The 17,907-nt window shown below is 49.0% G+C and overlaps 1 protein-coding gene across 1 annotated transcript; it reads left to right on the plus strand.

Annotated features, from left to right (window-relative positions):
* The first annotated feature begins 8,727 nt into the window (after window positions 1–8,727).
* On the plus strand, window positions 8,728–15,446 carry LOC129331717 (PHD finger protein 23A-like). The gene is made up of 6 exons (XM_054982155.1): window positions 8,728–8,953; window positions 9,089–9,132; window positions 12,182–12,274; window positions 12,451–13,039; window positions 13,570–13,620; window positions 13,820–15,446. The coding sequence occupies exons 1-6, from the start codon at window positions 8,929–8,931 to the stop codon at window positions 14,044–14,046; spliced, it is 1,029 nt and encodes a 342-aa protein (XP_054838130.1). The 5' UTR covers window positions 8,728–8,928; the 3' UTR covers window positions 14,047–15,446.
* The last annotated feature ends 2,461 nt before the right edge of the window (window positions 15,447–17,907 follow it).

Here is a 17,907-nt window from a genome sequence, read left to right on the forward strand (position 1 = left end):
CATCATCTTGTGGAAGGAAGGCCTTGAAAACAAAATGGACCTAAACTCCTTTATGCCTTTGTCCCTCCCTGAGTCTCCTGACTGGTCAACCCAGGCCCCCCCCCCCCCGGTTTATCCTTAGCAAATTTGCAATATGTGAAATTAGCAGAAGTGGAAGTCAGTTGATACAAATGTGCTGTATGTAAGAGAACGTAAGAGGCATGGCCACCCTGGGGGATTCCGCATAATCGATTTTGATCGAACTTTCTGAGCAGTCGTGCTGCAGTGGAGTCGTACAAATCCACCGCTCCCCGATTCCACATTAACGCTTTTGTTTCGCATTGATATTTCATTTCATCATGCTCAAAGTCCATCGTGCGGAATTTGCCAGGATAAAAATCGATTCCTCGTCGCTTTTTCCGGGGGAAGTGTCGAATGATGCATGTCGGGGTTTTTTTTCTTCAAAAAAAACGTTGCTACGTATAAACGTTGCATCAAACCAACACATTAAAAAAAAATGCTCACAAAAACACGTTGATACATATAAACGTTGCATCAAACAAACATATTGGATAGGCCAGAGCACTTCCCGCCGATATTGTGGAATGAGTATTGGCTATTGGCATTGGGAGGGAAAATTGTTACCAATGACCCCGCCTCTATCTTTCCCGCTTTCTTCTTGAGCGGTGTGGTATAGCGATTGGTGGTGTTGAGGGCAGTGTGGTGGTTGGTATCAGTTCTTTCCTGTGAAAATGAGGGCTCGAGCTGTGAATATACTGTCAGCGATATGCGTGATTATTCTTGCCATGAAATCCATGATCGATGCCTGCACTATGTTCATGAAAAAAATGTGTGCCAGAGGGCAGGCTCTCCTAGAGAGTTCCTTCTATCAGCGCCCAAAAAGGTCGCAAATAGAACTTTTCAAACGCAGGAGAAATACTCGGCGACAACATCAGAAATGGATAGCTCTCTCTGGAATTACTGTTTCACGTCGCTACTGGGTATATAGTAGGGACTGGTGGGACAATTTTGTTTTGACCTCCTGGGATGATGAACACTGGATAAGCAGCTTCCATATGACGAGAGCAACCTTCATGGAGATTGTAAGTCTTCTGAAGGAAAGAAGACTCAGGCAGTCCACCGTGATGCGTAAGCTGGTATCTGTGGAACAGCGTGTGTGACCTTGAGGTAAAGCTGCTGGAGTGCTGCCTGCAGTATTGATGCTTGACATTTAGGGACTAATCAACATTGTATCATCACTGCAGGCATGTACAGCAGTGCATCGTAGCATGTTGAGGATTCCAAATTTCATTACTACTCTATATTCCCAACCCCACGTAACGTTTCCGTTTACGTGGTTTTCTAGCACCAGTAGCCTGAGGCTGAGGGCAGTGTTGAAGAACAGAGAGATTTGGGGCAGGATTTGGTGCTCTAGTAGCTTATGAGAAGCACCCAGCAACAGATCAGTGATGTTACGAGTGAGAACCTCTCTGAACATCAATCTGTCCTGTCGTGCTTCCTCAATCATCTCCCTGTGCCGCCGGTCCGCTTCAGCTAAGAACGCATCATGCCTACGGTTTTCCTCCCGCATGGCTTCAGTAATTCTAAGTTGGCACTGGGTTTCCTCCTGCTCAGACTGGTCAATCATGCGCTGTGCCACATCATGAAGCACTGCTACTCTGCACTTTCTTGCTCTTACAGCATTAATAATGGCAGCAGGAGATGGTTCTGACAGGTTTGCTGCCTGTTCTTGATGATCTCAAAAGGGAAGGAAACAGGGAGGAAAGCACAATAGCTGTTACTGAATTATGTAAGGAGTAAAATTCGTAAAAACCTTCCTAATTAATTTTTGTTTCAGTTGCGTGTTACCCATTCCTTTGTACCACTATGACATTTTTTTTAAAAATGGTAACATGGCTTCAATAGATATTCCAGCAATTCCCCCTGAGTATGACAGGTAAATGTACATTCCTACTAATACTGAAAATTCTTCCTGTGAGGAAACTTCTCAGCTGTGGAAAAGGAAGCAAGAGATACCTACTCTTATTTTCAGCTTGTTTCTATTTCTACCCTTTCTGATAAACATCTCCTAAGTACATAACTTTAGAAAAGGAGTACAGATTCGAAGGGAAGCATTTCAGAGCAGGCAATTACCCGTAGATACATCTGATGTCTTGTTTTCTGCCAGAGGGCAATGTTCCCCATCTTCTGCTGATCCTTCTTCGTCAGGCAGGTCTGCGGGAGTGGTCAGTCAGGTATGTTCATCAGAGAAGAAAAACCCCTTTAAATAAGGTAATTTTTTTTTTTTCAAAACCACTTGGGAGGAAAAGAACACAGACACATAGGGAGGATTATTGACAGCTGGTTTTAAAACAAATTACACTGTTGCGAATGACCACTGTACAGATTTCCATCCCTTAGCTGCATGGAAATGTGCATCTCATACATAAGGGTTGGTAGTGAAATGGGAAAGGGGGAAAATTAGGTGAGGAAGCAGTATGATGGCAAAAATAATGCAGAGCTGAACAATCGTTTATTTCAGTTCTTCTAGATGGGATAATATATATTGCCCAGTACAAGGATTCCGTTTCTCATCACTACTGCTGCATACTTTTGCTAATCACACCACATTCACCTGCTTGAGGACCGTCTGAGGCGCCTCCATTCTCCAGAATGGCCTCCATACGGTCCGGTGTCTCTTCTATGTCCTCAGCAGTTGGCACTGGGATATATATAAAAAGGGGGAGATAAAGAGGATGCCACCCTTCTATCAACAATAAAGGGTTCCGTTTTGGTTCTATGCACCATGGCTCCCCCCCCCCCGGAATAATACCCAATTGAAGCTACGGTTGTGTGTTGAGACGTTGCTTCACTTTTTTTCCTCATAGCAGTAACAGAAAAGGGACAATTAAAACTTACCATGCACAGAGACAGATGAGGACCTTAGATCTTGCAAGTTGATTGTATGAAATTCCTGAGAAAAAAACTCCTCAGATTCGTCAGCCATGCTCGTTTCCCTGGCCACCTCTGCTTCGTGAAATGACAGGCTCCGAGCCACACGCCGAGGTTTGATGCTGGCATCACCCCATAATATTCTGTCCATCTGGCGGTAGAATGGGCAGGAAGCAGGGGCATTGCCAGAACGACTACTGTGAACTGCCACCCGCTTGTACTCCCGACGGGAGTGCTTTAGATTTTGTTCAGCATTCAGTTGCCGACCTGTAGTGTCCCCTTTCCCTCGTCTGCTCAGATAATCCGTCCAAAAATATCTTTATTTCTATGTGAAACGGAGAGGGCTTCCTGAATTTTCTCCTCTCCCCATAAATCCAGCAAGTCCAGGGTCTCTTTCTCCCTCCATGAAACGCCTCGACCACCAGTTGAACGCTGAGGTCCCTCCATCACGCCTTCCCTCTGCCTCAAAAGCTGTCAGCTGTCAGCGAGCAACAAGTAACAAATTTGGCGCGTTGAAAAACGGACCCATTATTGGTCAGCTGTTGTCATGTGACACAGGATATGTTGTGTCAGGATATATGTTCTACACAGGACTTGTAGAAACATTGCAACGTTTTTTATAATTTTTTGTTAAAGGGGGGGAAGGGAAAGGGTGGTGGGTGTGGCTAAGAAAACATGATCAGCCAATCAAATTAAGCTGATTTGAAGGGTGAGAGAAAAGGGGAGAACATTGGATAAAGAATTTTGCATGATTAAAATCCCTAATCTGCTGCGAATGGACAAATAAGTCGGGGAAAAGCAGGATGGAAAAAAAAACAGACAAAACCTGCAGTGACTTCGAAGCTGCTGCTAGGATTGCCTTCCCACGTGTGGAAACACAACAAAAAATCGAGGCCATTTGGAAGCTGAAGCACGGAAAACCACTCGTGTGGAATCACCCCCTGTGGCATAGATGCCCAAAACAATACAACTAGTACAAGTCTATGCCAGAGCGGAGCGTAAGGTTCTTATGAGCTATCTAGGCTGACACTCTTTCCTACCTGTCATGTCCTAGCACCTGCTTCCTAGCTCAACAGACTAAAAGCAAAAATCCAACAAGGTGTGGGGAGATATGCCTGTACAATATTACACACCTGGACTTCCTTTTAACTTTGGGCTCCATTTGTGACACTTTGGCTGCTACTGAACTACGTTATTTCTCACTGAAACTCAAGGTGGATTACACTGTTAAGTCAATACAGCCAACAGGCTGGGACTTCCAATAAAAAATGCAATACGGTTTGGACTGCAGAAATTTGAAAACTAGCACTTTCTGAGATGAAGCCAGTGTAAAGTTTCCCCAGGCGCACACTTAGGCACACAGAACATGACTTTCTAGCCTCCCATGGAGATGCAGTTCCTTCCTGGGGCTAACCTCCCCCTCCACTTTCAAAGCAGGAATTTAGAAGGCAATTTAGGCTCCTGTGGGAGGCGGGAATCAAGGCCAAAGTCCTTACACCTGCACAGATGCTGTACTGGATCCAACCTTCTGTGTGTATTTTTGTTGTTGGCATAGTGTGTGCCTAACAATGCCTCCTAAGTAGGATTTTAAGTTGTCTATCTTGTGTAGGGGTTACAGTGTACAACTAGTGTCTGGGGGACCCCACTTTGCCATGGAAATGTACTGGATAACCTTGGGCCAGTCACCCTCACTCAGCCTAAACTACCTCACAAGTTGTTGGGAGGACAAAATGGGAGAAAGGAGAATGAGGGAAGCTATTTTGGACTCCCCCAGAGAAAAAAGTTGGGGTATAAATGAAGTAAATAAATAGAAGCTCTTTGCTTCTGTGTACCTTCTGTTACGTTTATTATATTTCTGTACTGCCTCATAAAGCAAAGTTCTCAAGATTTGAACAACGTGGTTAAGATTGTTCTAAATTCACCCAGCAATAAGATTGATTTATCTGTTTAAAAATGGCTCAAGCTGATCTTCAGAGTCGCCTCTTAGCAGCTGCTTTGATATATGCAGTCTGTTTTGAACCTGTTTGTTACAAAATGAATGTGTTATTTATTTTACTTCATTAATATGGGATCCAAAAGCAGCTCACAGCCTTATCTTCACAACTCAATGAGGTAGGTTAGTGTTCATTTAGCTTACCAAGTCATTAATTGCAACTTGAAGAAGGGAAAAAATCAAACACCATCCAGGAAAAGGAAAGTATTTTGCAACTCTGTGTGTGCTTGTTGAGTTCAGTGGAACTGATGTTCTAGTAAGACGATTCAAGATTGCAGCAAAAACCTTCTTCTTAGTAAGAGACAGGCAATCAGGTGTGTGAGTAACAAAATAAACATATTTAATTTTGGACACTGAAGTTAAGACATTGGACCCCTTCCCCACTGTGGTGGTCCTTGTATTTCAGAGGTGGTTTCTTTGCTTCTATACTACTTTTGAGCATGTGTAGTGCTTTGCCATCTTTACCTAGTTTGTGCTCCTATAGATCAACTGTTCAGACCTTCCACTGCAGTTATAATAACATTTGATTTATATAGCACCCTTCAGGACAACTTAACGTCCACTCAGAGCGGTTTACAAAGTTGTGTTATTATTATCCTCAAGACAATCACCCTGTGGAGTGGATGGGGCTGAGAGAGCTCCAAGAAGCTGTGATTGACTCAAGGTCACCCAGCTGGCTTCAAGTGAGAGAGTGGGGAATCAAACCCAGTTCTCCAGATTCGACTCCTGCCGCTCTTCACCACTACACCAAACTTACTCATTAGATTTATTTTTTACTTCATTTATACCCTACCTTTCTCCCCAACAAGGACCCAAAGTAGCTTATGCTGTTTTCCTCTATTCTCACAACCATGTTGTGAGATAGGGTAGTGTGAGTGACTGGCCCAAGGTCAACTGGCAAGCTGCCATGGTAGAGTGGAGATTTGAACCTGAGTCTCTCCGATCCTACTCCAACCACTACCCTACACTGGCTGCTAGAGGGTTGGTCCCAGGCCTGCTGTAATGCCTGGCTTTTGACTGTTCCTCTTCATAATGAAGGTGGGGGAGCCTGGCTGCTCTGGAGGGTGGACTGAATGTTCCGCCATGTAGAAATCCCTTGCAATATTAAATTACCAGGCAGAGAGGAGAAGGTTGGGTGGCGGCGGGCGGGGGGGGGGGGCATCTAGGTTCACCTCAAGATAATACTAGTGTTTACATGGAGGAAAATTCATGGATGAAGGGCAAGCAGCAAGACTGGGGCATCTCCAGTGTTCCAGTTACGGTGCCTGCCTTCCTTTTCTCCTGAGGCAGATTTTGTCTGCGGAAAGGAAGACAAAAGCAGGGCCTTTGTTTTTCTCAAATGTATTTTATTTATTTGTCTAGTACAGGTACCGCTCACTCGTCTTCTCATGATCTTAGAGTGGCCTGCCTTTGTCTCCCCTCCATACACTGGATTTTGAGCCTCTTGGTGTCTATACAGTGCGCACTGCAGAGCACTGCTAGGCTGAAGAACCCCCTTACTCCAAATTCTGGCTCAGTGGGAGCATGCCCTTGAGCTATGTGGATTGAATGTTACATATAACACCAGGGCTACGAGGCTACTTACTGTAAGATACCATCTTGACCCCCTCAGTCTCTCTCTTTTTTCACAACTTCCTTCCAAGGCTCTCCTTGCTTTGTTTTTTACGACACCCCTATAAGGTAGAACAGCAGAATTTGAGTCCAGTAGCACTTCTGCAGATACATTAGCACTTCTGCAGATAGAGCTGAAGAAAGGAGCTCATACCTTGAAAATCTGGTTAGTCTTTAAGGTGCTACTGGACAAATCCTGCTGTCCTACTGCAGACCAACACAGCTACTTACTTGAAACTGTAAGGTAGGGTAGACTAAGATGAAGTGGCCGGCTCCAAAACATCTAAGTGGGCTTCATGGCACAGTGTGGGGGGGGGGGAGGTTTGAAGCCAGGGCTCCCCAGCCCAACTAGACACCGGGTGTGTACCATACAGAATGAACAAAAGAGGATACATGTTACATTTAAAACATTTCTTCAGTAGTATAAAGGCTAGGTTATTGACCCAGTTGCTTGGGCTCACCTACAGCAAGGATTTCGCTGAGAATTTTTTTTCCTCATCAGCTTGAGCTTAGGGGTACTTAAGCCACAGGACTCCCCCCAAAACGAAGGTGTACAGGATTGCAAGGATGAAGCAGGAGCCTCTACTTGGTTACTCAAAAGTGGGGATCACTGGTGGGGGCGGGGGAGGGGTTACTCTGAATAAGAAAAGGCTATTGATGGCCTTCCCCCAATAGGGAGGGAGGGGTTTCCTGATAGTTAGGTCACTGCTGTTCTTATTTTTTTTTTATTTATAGTCCAACTTTCTCATTGAGATGCAAGCTGGATTATACAGTGTGAGTCAATATATCAGTAATAGAGAAATTTCAATAAGCAAATGTTATAGTATATAGAAATGCAAATTTGCAAAGATTTGAAAATGAGAGGAAATACAATACAGAGCTGAGGAAATGCCAGGATAGAGCATAAGCAAATCCTAAGCCTAACATATTAAGTAACACAGAAACCCAGAAGGATCATATTTACAACAACAGACCGTGCGCAGTAGTACAGTCTATAGTTCCTACCCATTTACTAATACATCCTTGCAGTACAGCCTCCTATCTGAGTAAAATGCCCCTCTGAATAATTTTGCTTTGCAGATTTTGTGCACAGCCAGGAAAATGGGACCTTCCCAGACCTCTTTAGGCAGGCTTTTCCTTGTACCTGGGCCACATTACAAATATGGTTGCCAACCTCCATGTGGAGCCTGGAGATATCCTGGAATTGTAATTTATCTCCAAACAGAGATCAGTTCCCCCTGGGAAAAAATCAAGATTCGAGTCCAGCTGCACCTCAGAGACCAACTAGGCTATGAGCTTTCAAGAGTCAAAGCTGGGGGGAGGGGCCCCGCGCCACCCCAAATTGATAGCGCTAAAAGCAAACAAGGAAAATTCACTCCCGAAGCGGGAGCAAAATACCCCCACGGTTAAATAAGGTTGTCAACCTTCGGGTGATCTCCTGAAATTACAACTGATCTCCAGACCACATAAATCACTTCCCCTGGAGAAAATAGCTCTTTTGGAATGTGGGCTCCATGGCATTATACTGCCCACCCCTCCGAGGTCCCTCCCCAACCCGTGCTCTCTCCAGCCTCCAAATCTCCAGGAATTTTCCAACCCAGAGATGGCAACCTTAACCTCAGTTCCTTCCAGCCGAGCCCCTTCTTGCGAGCGCTTTGGGCACGCTACGGTCTGGTCCGGTGCGCCCCCAAAGAGAAAAGCAAAAGCAAAGCTGTCCCCCGACTCACACTCCCAAGCCCAGCTGGGTGCAAAGGCGCCACGCTGATTCCGGGAAATCCCACCCCCCTCCTTCAGTGCAGGCCGGCTCCAATGCTTAGAGATCGGAGAGGGGGAATCCTCCCCTTTAGGAGTCTCCTCCCCTGTTCTCAATAATCATCTTGCAAAGAGGAGGAGGAGGAGGAGGAGGAAGCACACACTCCCTCCCCCCCCCTCCCATGCTGCTGGTGGCGGGAGAGGCGACCCGAGCCAGGAGGGAGGTAGCAAGGAAGCCACCGCCAAGTCCCCCGCCCAGCTGATGGGCGAGCCCAAGTGGCGAGGGGAGGGAAGGCGGCGCGGCGATCGCGCGTCGGGGCTTCCTCTCGCTCTGAAAGCTCCCTCCCGACTCCCCCCCCCCTCCGGCCGCGGGTGGTTCCGCCTCCCGCCAGCCCTGCCTGGAAGGAGCGAGGCGGGGCCGAAGGCGGGGTTGCCGCTCTGGAGCCGGCGCCGGTTGCTGGAAGCGGGCTGGAGAACCGGAGCCGCCGCCGCCGCCAGCCAGCCAGCCAGCCAGCGGGACCTTCCCTCCCTCCGCCTCCCGCCTGACCGCTGCCTACCTTGCCGAGCCGGGCTCTCGCGGGCCGCCGCCGGGCACGGTGCGAGGGGAAGGCGCCTGGGTGTGGGATCCGCGGCCCGAGGGGATGAGCGGCCCGGAGGAGGATGCAGGTGAGAGGCGGCGGGGAAGGGGGCGCGGGGTGTGCGGGGCGGAGGGGGCTCCGATCCGGGGCGGCGGCGTTGGCGTTGGCGGCTCCCTCGGCCGCGGCGCTGACGGCCGCCTCCCTCGTTCTTCTCTCCCTGCAGGAGCGAGCCCCGTGCCCAGCCCGGGCTACCCCGCCTTCGACGAGGTGAGTGCCGAGCCGCCCCGCCGCGGCCCTGTGGGGCGAAGGGCGCCCTCGGAGGCCGGACCCCGCGGGGCAGGGAGGGACGGGCGGGCGCGTGGGCGGCGCCCTCCGCTTCAGCCCCGGCCGGGCGGGCCACGGAGACGCGCCATTCCTCCGCTGCCCCGAAGTGGGGGGGGGGGGGCGGGAGCCGGCGCCGTCCTTCGCCTTTCCTCCCTGCCCCCCCCCTGCACTTGGCGGGGCCGCGGATGAGGCGCCTTTCTTGTAGGGCGGCGACGGAGAAGAGGGAGGGAGGGAGCCTTGTGCGGGGGGGGGGGGTGTTAATTCCTGTGAGGAAATTGGGGAGGGGGGCGAAGGAGGCCTTTTTTGAGGGGGTGGGCGAAGAAGGGGAGGGATGTGAGGGGTCGGTCAGCATTTAGCATTTTCCCTCCCTGCTCGTTGACAAGAGCGGCTGGAGGGAGCCTCTGTCTGCGGGGGGGGGGGGGGTATGTTAACACTTCACGCCCCAACCCCATTGAGAAGAGGCGCGCGTGTTGGGGGGCGGTCAACGTTCACGACTCCCCCCCCCCCCATTGACCGGAGCATGTTAATTCCCGTGAGGAAAGGTGGGGGGAGGGAAAGAGCCGGTCCGCCCTTCGTGCGCCCCCCCCCCGCCGGTTGAGAAGAGGGGCGCGCGCGTGTGTGCGCGGGGGGGGGGGTGTTGTTAATTCCCGTGAGGAGATGAGGCGGCCAATGCTGAACTCTCTCCGGGTTGAGTGGCCACATGAGAGGGGGGGCCTCTATGGAGAATGGGGGTGTTAATTCCTGTGAGGAAATGTGGCGGGCGGAGGGAGAGTTGTAGGCGAGCCGGTCAGTGTGGCCGCCTGAGGGGGGCGCTTCTGCCTGGGGGCGGGGAGGGGGGGCGCGAGGCCAGTTAGTTCCTGTGGGGAAATGTGCGGGGCGGGGGCGGGGGCGGAGAGACGCGCTCGGCGCTTGTTTGTTTGTTTGGCTCCGGCTCGGGGCGCCTTTGGCGCGAGAGCGGCTCCGCCCCCTGGCTCCCTCCCGGTTTTTTGCCGGGACGGCCGCGGCCGCGCAGGCGCCATTTTGGGAGCCATCAGGTGTGCGTGCGGAAGCGCCGCCCCTCTCGCTTTTCTTCGCCCGGCCTCTGAGAAGCTGCTAAATTGGGGGGGGATAGGAAATGGGTTGCACCCCCCCCCTTCCACCCCACCTGCACTCCCTCCCCGACCCGCGGGCAACCCCCTTTCTTAGGCATCGGTTGCCCTTTAAAAAGGTCCGGGAAGTGGGGGGGGGAGCCGCGTTGGTCTACAGAAGAACAGGATTTGAGTCCAGTAGCAGAGACCAACAAGATTTTCAAGGGTGTAAGCTTTCAAGAGGCAGAGCTCCCTCCTTCAGATATAGGAAGAAGGGGAAACCCCTGAGCACTCTGAAAATCTTGTTGGTCTCTAAGGTGCCGCTGAACCCGATTCTTGCTCTTCTACTACAGACCAACACGGCTATCCTTTGGAAAGTAGCAACAAGAAAAACGCTAATAAGTAATTGTACACTTTAAGCTCTGTCCAACGGGAAAAGCGAATTGCTTTCTTCCATCCTTTCATCTTGGGGTTGGGTCTGATATGCAATTCAATAGGCGCTCCTCTGAATCTGGGTTAGGGTAGCCCCTTCACCCCTAAAAGGAAGAAGGAACCTAGTGGGGGGGCAGTCTTTTTTTCCAGTTTCTAGAGCTGTTAGGATTTTCAAAGCCAAAAGTGGCTAGACCATAAGGTCACTTGGGGAGGTTTTTCTCTGTTACAGGTTGCTCTCCCCATGCCTAAGTTAGTCTCTTACAGGAATAACCTCCCATCTCTCTCCTCCTAGTTTGAGGAGCAGTTATGGGCTTTAGTTTAGGGGGAAAGGCAGCTGCACCACAAGGGACCAGTAAGAGAGAGACAAGGAGTCCAAGGTGCAGATAGTTGTTTGTTTATCCTTTTAAATCCTTTCCTTTAGGAGCATGGATAGCACTGCAGAGTCCTGGTTTCTCTTTTGGAGGTTGCTCTCCCCGCCACTAAGTCTCTTGTAGGAGTAGCCTCTGTTCTCTATCCCCTCGCATACCCTTTTTGAGCATCAGTTGTGGGCTTTAGGTGGGGGGAAGGCTGTACCAGTAGGGTCTAGTAAGAGAGAGACGAGTAGAGTTGTTTATCCTTTTAGAGTCTTTCCTTTAGGAGCATGCACTCCAGAGTCGTGTTTGCAGACACACACTGCCCTTCCCCAACCTTGTTCTTAGTTAATGCCCACTCTGGGGATTGCAGGCTTTCCCCATCCCTGGTGAGGATTCCTTCTGCAGCAGGCAGGTGTGTGTGGGGATTACTGCCAGCTCGAGGGGGGAGGGGTTGGCTCACATAGATCAGGGGCAGTGGAGATGCAGGTGTGGTCTGCTTTAAGGGAGTTGTACTACTCACATTGAAGCTCTGCTCAGCAGTTGCATAAAGAGCTTTGGTTTGATGGCTTTTCCCTTTGAGTGGATGCCCTGGCATGCTTAGAGAGGAGAGGAGAATGGCAGTGCTGTTCCAGCTCCCTTTTTGTGGCCAGAATTTGATCTGCTACTACTTCCCTTTGTCTTGGGGAGGGGGAGCTAAATCTTGTTTTGTTGGTCCTGATAGGAAATCCTCAGGGGAAATGTCCTGACATTTCTAGACTACTGTTATTATCCAGTAGAAGGATAGTTCCTTTCTCCAGACGCTTCTCTCCTGATATTCTGAAATCCCAGTAGTGGAATCTGCTGTATATTTCTTACTGCATTTTGAGTTGAAAATTTTGCAGGCAGTATCAAATCTACAGGTAATAGGAATCTTTGCTGTTTCGTGTATTCTTTTCCTTTATTAAGATAACTCTGGAATCTTAATTTCCCGTGTTACATCTTTTAAGCTAAAGGAATGGTGTGTTTTGAGAGCATTAGTCGATGCAAGCGCCTGGAGGAAAGGGTCTTTGTTTTAGAGAGGATGGATTCTGGATCTGGGCAGGTGAAACTGGAACTCTTCTCAGTTGGTTGACTTGCCGGTGAAATTTTGTATCTCTACAGCCACCACAGAAACGACAAAGAACGGTTGAAGACTTCAACCAATTCTGCACCTTTGTGCTAGCCTATGCAGGCTATATCCCATACCCAAACGAGGTAAGACGGTATGCTGACAGATTCTGAGGATCTGGGTGTCTTCCAGCTTGTCCGTTTCTGGTCAGAGTTGGGGGTTCCCATTCTCATTTTCACCTTGGTTTCTAATCTTAATGAAATGAAAAACAAATCCTGAAATAATGCAGGCCTCCTGATGTCTTTCTCTCTTCCCATTCTAGAATGAGCCGTGGCCTCTTAGGGGCAACATGAGCCCCCAGAACAGCACAGGAAGCACTCGAGATAGTGACAGCTGGGCCTCATCACAATCCTGTGACTCCCAGGTGCTGTCTGATGATGGAGGAAGCAGGAACACTAAATGCAAAGGGACTGGGGGGGACCTGTTCCTGAGCAGCTCCCACGTTTCCAGCAGCTTCTGCCCTACCCGGCCCCATCAAGCTAAGAAGAAGAAGCAGTTGGCAAAAAAGCTCCTATTGGACCACGACGCTGACAAGAGAGTGATGCCAGGGAGCATGAAGGACACCAAGCAGGAAAGGGTAGAGCCAGGAGGAGAGACTCATGGGAAAGGAGAGGAGCTTGACTCCTGCCTCCCAAGGGAAGAACTGCAGGCCAGATCCCTCTTGGAGCAATACATAAAGGAGGACAAAGGTTGGATGTGTGAACAACAGTCAGCTGAAAAGCCAGTGACTGGAGCTCTTGGGCCTGAGGAACAGGGGACATGCAAGGAGGGAAGAATCAGCCTCGCCTGCTGGAGCGTGAGAGAGCAGAGCAGTGAGGAAGAGCTCAGTAGAGATGGCCTCCAGCTCAACAGTAAGTAGGCACATAATGTAGTGGGTGTCCTTAAGGTCCCAAGTTTTGCTACCTAGGACTTTCTGCTTTTTCAGTTCATTTTCCTCCTGCCGTTCCTGCACGCTCCGTGCGGTATATTGTCCCGTCCTTCCCAATCCTCACAAGAACCCTGTGAACACAAACTTCCAGGGCAGAGTTGGGATTTGAACCAGGGTCTCCATCAGAGACCGACGCCCTAACCACTCCACTGCATGGACTTCAACTGGAAATGCTGGTGATCGAATGGGTGGGACGTTGTGCATGCAAAGCATCTGTTCTGCCATTTTGCTACAGCTTTACCCACTCAGCAGGCAATACTGTGGCTGGACATCTTTGCCCATGCATTTGCAGGAAGAACGTTTTGCAGATTGCAGGTTTCTTGATTGTAGTGTGGTGGGAACTGAAAATAATTGTTTCAAGTACTTTTGTTGACAGGAAGCAGCAGAACCAGAATAACAGGGCAGATATGGGCGCTCTTGTTTATGTGGTCTCTCTTTCTCTCTCCCAACCAGCATCCTGTGAAGAGTTTGCTGCTCCTGCTCCCTCGGACAGCAAAGCGGATGGTAAGTAGTGTGTAATACTGCAAGCTTCCAGTGGGGGGAGCAAATGCCACTGCACATTAGCTGGGCTGGTTTATGGGGGAGGGGATAAGCCTTCAGTGTAAAGAACAGTCTAAGCTGTCTTGGTCAGTTGCTCAGCTATAGAAGTTATTTCCAAAGTCTTTGGAATGTATATTGTTTAATGTTGCTGTGTTTCTTGCAGAGGATGATGCGTGGGATCTGATCACTTGCTTCTGCTTAAAGCCTTTTGCTGGGAGACCCATGATAGAGTGCAATGAATGCTTCACCTGGATTCATCTCTCCTGTGCCAAGATACGTAAATCCAATGTGCCTGACATTTTTATCTGCCAGCGATGCCGTGATGCAAAGCAAGAGATCCGTCGTTCCAACCGAGCCCGCACTGTGCCACGCAAGCGCTTTTGTGACTGACTCTGGCTTGAGGGGTGGCTGGGTTCCCTTTAAAGTCAAACTGGATCCTAAAGAAGCAAGACAATCAAAATGCGGGAACTGATCCCCGGGCAGGGGCATGCTCCTACAATGAAAGTGGGGGTCCCCCTATGCTTTCAGACTGCAGGACAGTGAAAAGTATCTCAAGGCTGGTGGGCGCTGTTCTCTTCTTGAAAGAGCTTGTAGGTGATGCTGTTGATCTCAGGGTTACACCGGAGTAGCAGGTGCAAAGGTGCCTGGCAGACACAAGTGACTGGTTTGGTGGATTCCAGTGCACAATGCACTACGTCAGCCAAAAAGCCTCTTTGCTATTCTGCAGATACAGCTTGGTGCCTTTCGTCAGTAAACTTAAGGGGGATTAGCCCAGATTTAGTCCTGGTGTGGTATAGTCGCCACTTGAGTTTGGGTGGTTATTACCCCAGTCATCTTAGTGCTTTGACAAAGCCCGAACCAACCCTTAAAACGAGTCAGTTTTCAGCGCCAGAAACCACTCTCTGAGATAAAGCACAGAGCTAAAGGCAGTTGGCCTTCCAAAGTACGAGGCGTGTCAGAAACAGCAGCTCCTGTTTCTTTACTCATTGAATGGCAGCCTTGGCCAACTGGCATCCTACTTGGAGGTGGAGGTGATCGCTTCTGGCATGGCCCCAGTCCACTGATTGGAGGGCAGAGGCGAGGTGACTGTCTGCTCGATGTAAATATTTTGTACACAGATTCTTAGAAAACGGCTAGCTATATTTCCACATGTATCCTCCTCCCATTCTAGACTACCCGTTGCACTACTGTCTTAGTTGAAAGAAAAAAAACAGGCAGTGTGGGAGAAGACCAAAGCTATTAGTGGAAGAGGTAATGGTGACTTTGCAAGTACAAAGAGGGGTAGGGGAGGTAAGTAACCATCTCCGTGGCAGTGAGCTGCACTGAAAAAAGCAGATTGGGTCCTGCTTTTTTTTTTCTTCAACTTTCTTTCCCTGCTCAGGATCTTCCACCTGGGTAGTAGAGGAGGAATTGTAAAAGAAAAACCTGCTATGCAAACCACTGCTCCTTGTTCTCTTTTGGAGAGAAGGCTACAATCCAGCCCTCCAGACCTCTTCTTCGATCCCGTGTGCCTTCTCTGTCCTGCATTTCATTCAATAGCCATGCTTGAAACAAATCTCTTCTGCAAGATGGCTACTTAAGAGGGACAGGCTGCCCAGTTGTCGCGCTGCAGGAAGGCTCTAAGGACTTGCCCCATGGTTCAGTCGGTGTCCCCCTCCCCCCAATGTTTACACTTTTCTAGTTTATATAGTCACTTTCTATTAAAAGATGTACGGTAGTATATGCTGGCCCTTGTCTCCTGTTGAATGTCTGGAATTATATGTATAGAATAAAAATACTTTTAATTATAACTATTAATCTCCTTTAATAATTTTTTAAATCACCATTCTTTATTTCACTGCAAGTTTGGGCAAGCGTTAACTTGTGGTGATGGTAGGCATAGTACACCTTCCAATTTGTGTAAACTCGCTTGATTGCATTTGGGGTTAAATAAGGCCCTTGGCACTTGACCTCCCTTTCCATAATAGCTGCCTGTCAGGGCACATTAAGTAGTAATTAAGCATTAACAGTTGAGTGTTGAAGCGGTGAGCAGAAAACGCAAGTTATATCCTAAAAAGAATTTTCTACAAGGGAGGCAGAGGGATGTTTGTGAATAAAAAGGTGCCATCTGATAAGCAGTCCCACTGCGAAAATGTTATCTACCAACTGCAAATTGGCATTTCTTTCAGATTAGTGCTTAAATGCTATTTTAAAAATTCCCTGTATTAAGGAGACAGATGGAGAACCTGACATCTGTACACTCAAATGATGTATGAAATGATCAGCCATCTGTTTTTTGACCAAGAGGCAGTACTGAACTGTTCCAATACATCTTTACCTAATTTTAATTTAATTTATTCAATTTATAGTCTGCCCTCCCCACACCAGCGGGCTCAGGGCGGATCACAACAAAGCAGTCCCACTGCAAAAACGGCTGTACTGTGCGGGGGGTGGGGAATCAAACTGGCTCCTATTTTAAAGGGGGGGGGACCATAATCTGAGATCAGGCTTTATATAATGCTGAGGTCTCAGCCCACAGGCAGGCCAATTAGAAGCCAGGAGGTAAAGGCTCTATTCCTAGGGTCACCAGCCTCCAGGTGGCAGCTGGAGATGTGGAATTACAACTGATCTCCATGCCAAAGAGAGCAGTTCCCCTGGAGAAAATGGCTGCTTTGAAGGGTGAACTCTGGCATTATACCCCACTGAGGCCCCTCCCCAAACCCCACCCTCTCCAGGCATTTCCCAATCTGGACCTGGCAGCCCTACCTATTCCACAAATGCATTCTGTGCCATTCTGTTCATCTACCTGCTCTACAGTTTGCAAAGACCAGCAGCGGCTCCCTTCCTCCACAAGCCTGTCCAAGCAGAGACGTCTATATAAATTGTCACTAGGCTTGGCAGCCAACGTTTTATTTCCTGTAGCCAACTACAGCAGCTGACCAGTTTTCCAAGAACCAAATTACAGGACACCTTAAAACCTAATACTGGAAGCAGATTACAGAATTATCCCACTTTCAAAAGGGGGGGGTGAGAAAAGAGAAGTTGTTTCGTGGTAAACCAATGGGCTGTACATGCAGAAGGTGACCAAGTACTGCCACCTCCAGATAAAAGGATCTCTCCTAAGGGCACAGGCCCTCAGGGCTGCCGCTTTCCAGAATAAGCAAGGCAGGGCTGAATGGACCAATGAGCCAACTCGCTATAAGGCCGCTTCATGTATCCAAGGCTGCAATCCTGTGCTGTTATGTAAGAAGCAGCACCATTAAACTGGGACTTGCTAAATAAATGTGAATATGATCCGACCCTGGCAGTGCTTGCCAGCACCTGAAAAATTCACCTTAGGCTTGGCTGGAAGCTACGGAGGTCTGGAACACAACAACACAAACTGTGCCTGTTGCCTTCTCCTGTACCAGACACCGGGGCCTCAGTGGCTTGGGCAACCAAGCTGCAATGTTCTGACCTGCTGCTGTTAGTACCTGTGCCAGGGGCTGTCCAGCCCTGATTTAAATGATCAAAAATGGTGTGGTCTTTTAAACATTAACTTCTACCCGCTTAATAACTAAGAGAGGGGGAGCTGAAGTCTCCCACCCTTTCAGAGAGATCAAGCTGAAGGGGGAAGGGCTTCTGCTCCCTTCTCCAGGCCGCGAAATTTGCTGAAGAGGGGGCTCCTTACCGCCATCTCTGCCTTTGGTATCTTTCACTGGCAGCTTCTTTTCATGCCCTAGGATGGCTGTTGGCAGGAGATTGCTTAGGCAGGTACCCCATGGCAGGACCAAATGTCAACAAGGGGCATGGAATGGGGTCAGCCTGCTAACCCTGGGAGATCCTCCCAAGAGCAGCTTGCAGCTCCCACCCAAAAGACATCAAGGCCGGATTCCACCTACCAGGCACCACAGCCCCTGCAGCGTTAAAGAGTGGGAGCTGCTCCTGTGTTTTCAGAAGGATACGATAAATCCTTACCATTTAAGCATGTAAACATTTAATGGTTTTCATCCCCGATTCCCATTTCATGTCCCTTTTCCAACCACTCTATTCCCTGTTGCCTCTTCAGAGCTCATTTAAGATGAGTTTCAGGTGGGTAGCCGTCGATCTGCAGCAGAAGAGCAAGATTCGAGTCCAGTAGCACCTTAAGTGACCCACAAAGTTGCCACAAAGTATAAACTTTTGAGAGTCAATACTTCCTTTCTCAGGTATCTGATAAGTGTTGACTCTCAAAAGTTTATACCCTGGAAACATAGTTGGTCTCTTAAGGTGCTACAGGACTCGAATCTCCCT

This window comes from Eublepharis macularius, chromosome 6 (genome assembly GCF_028583425.1).
Source record: "Eublepharis macularius isolate TG4126 chromosome 6, MPM_Emac_v1.0, whole genome shotgun sequence".
NCBI classification, from domain to species: Eukaryota; Metazoa; Chordata; class Lepidosauria; order Squamata; family Eublepharidae; genus Eublepharis; species Eublepharis macularius.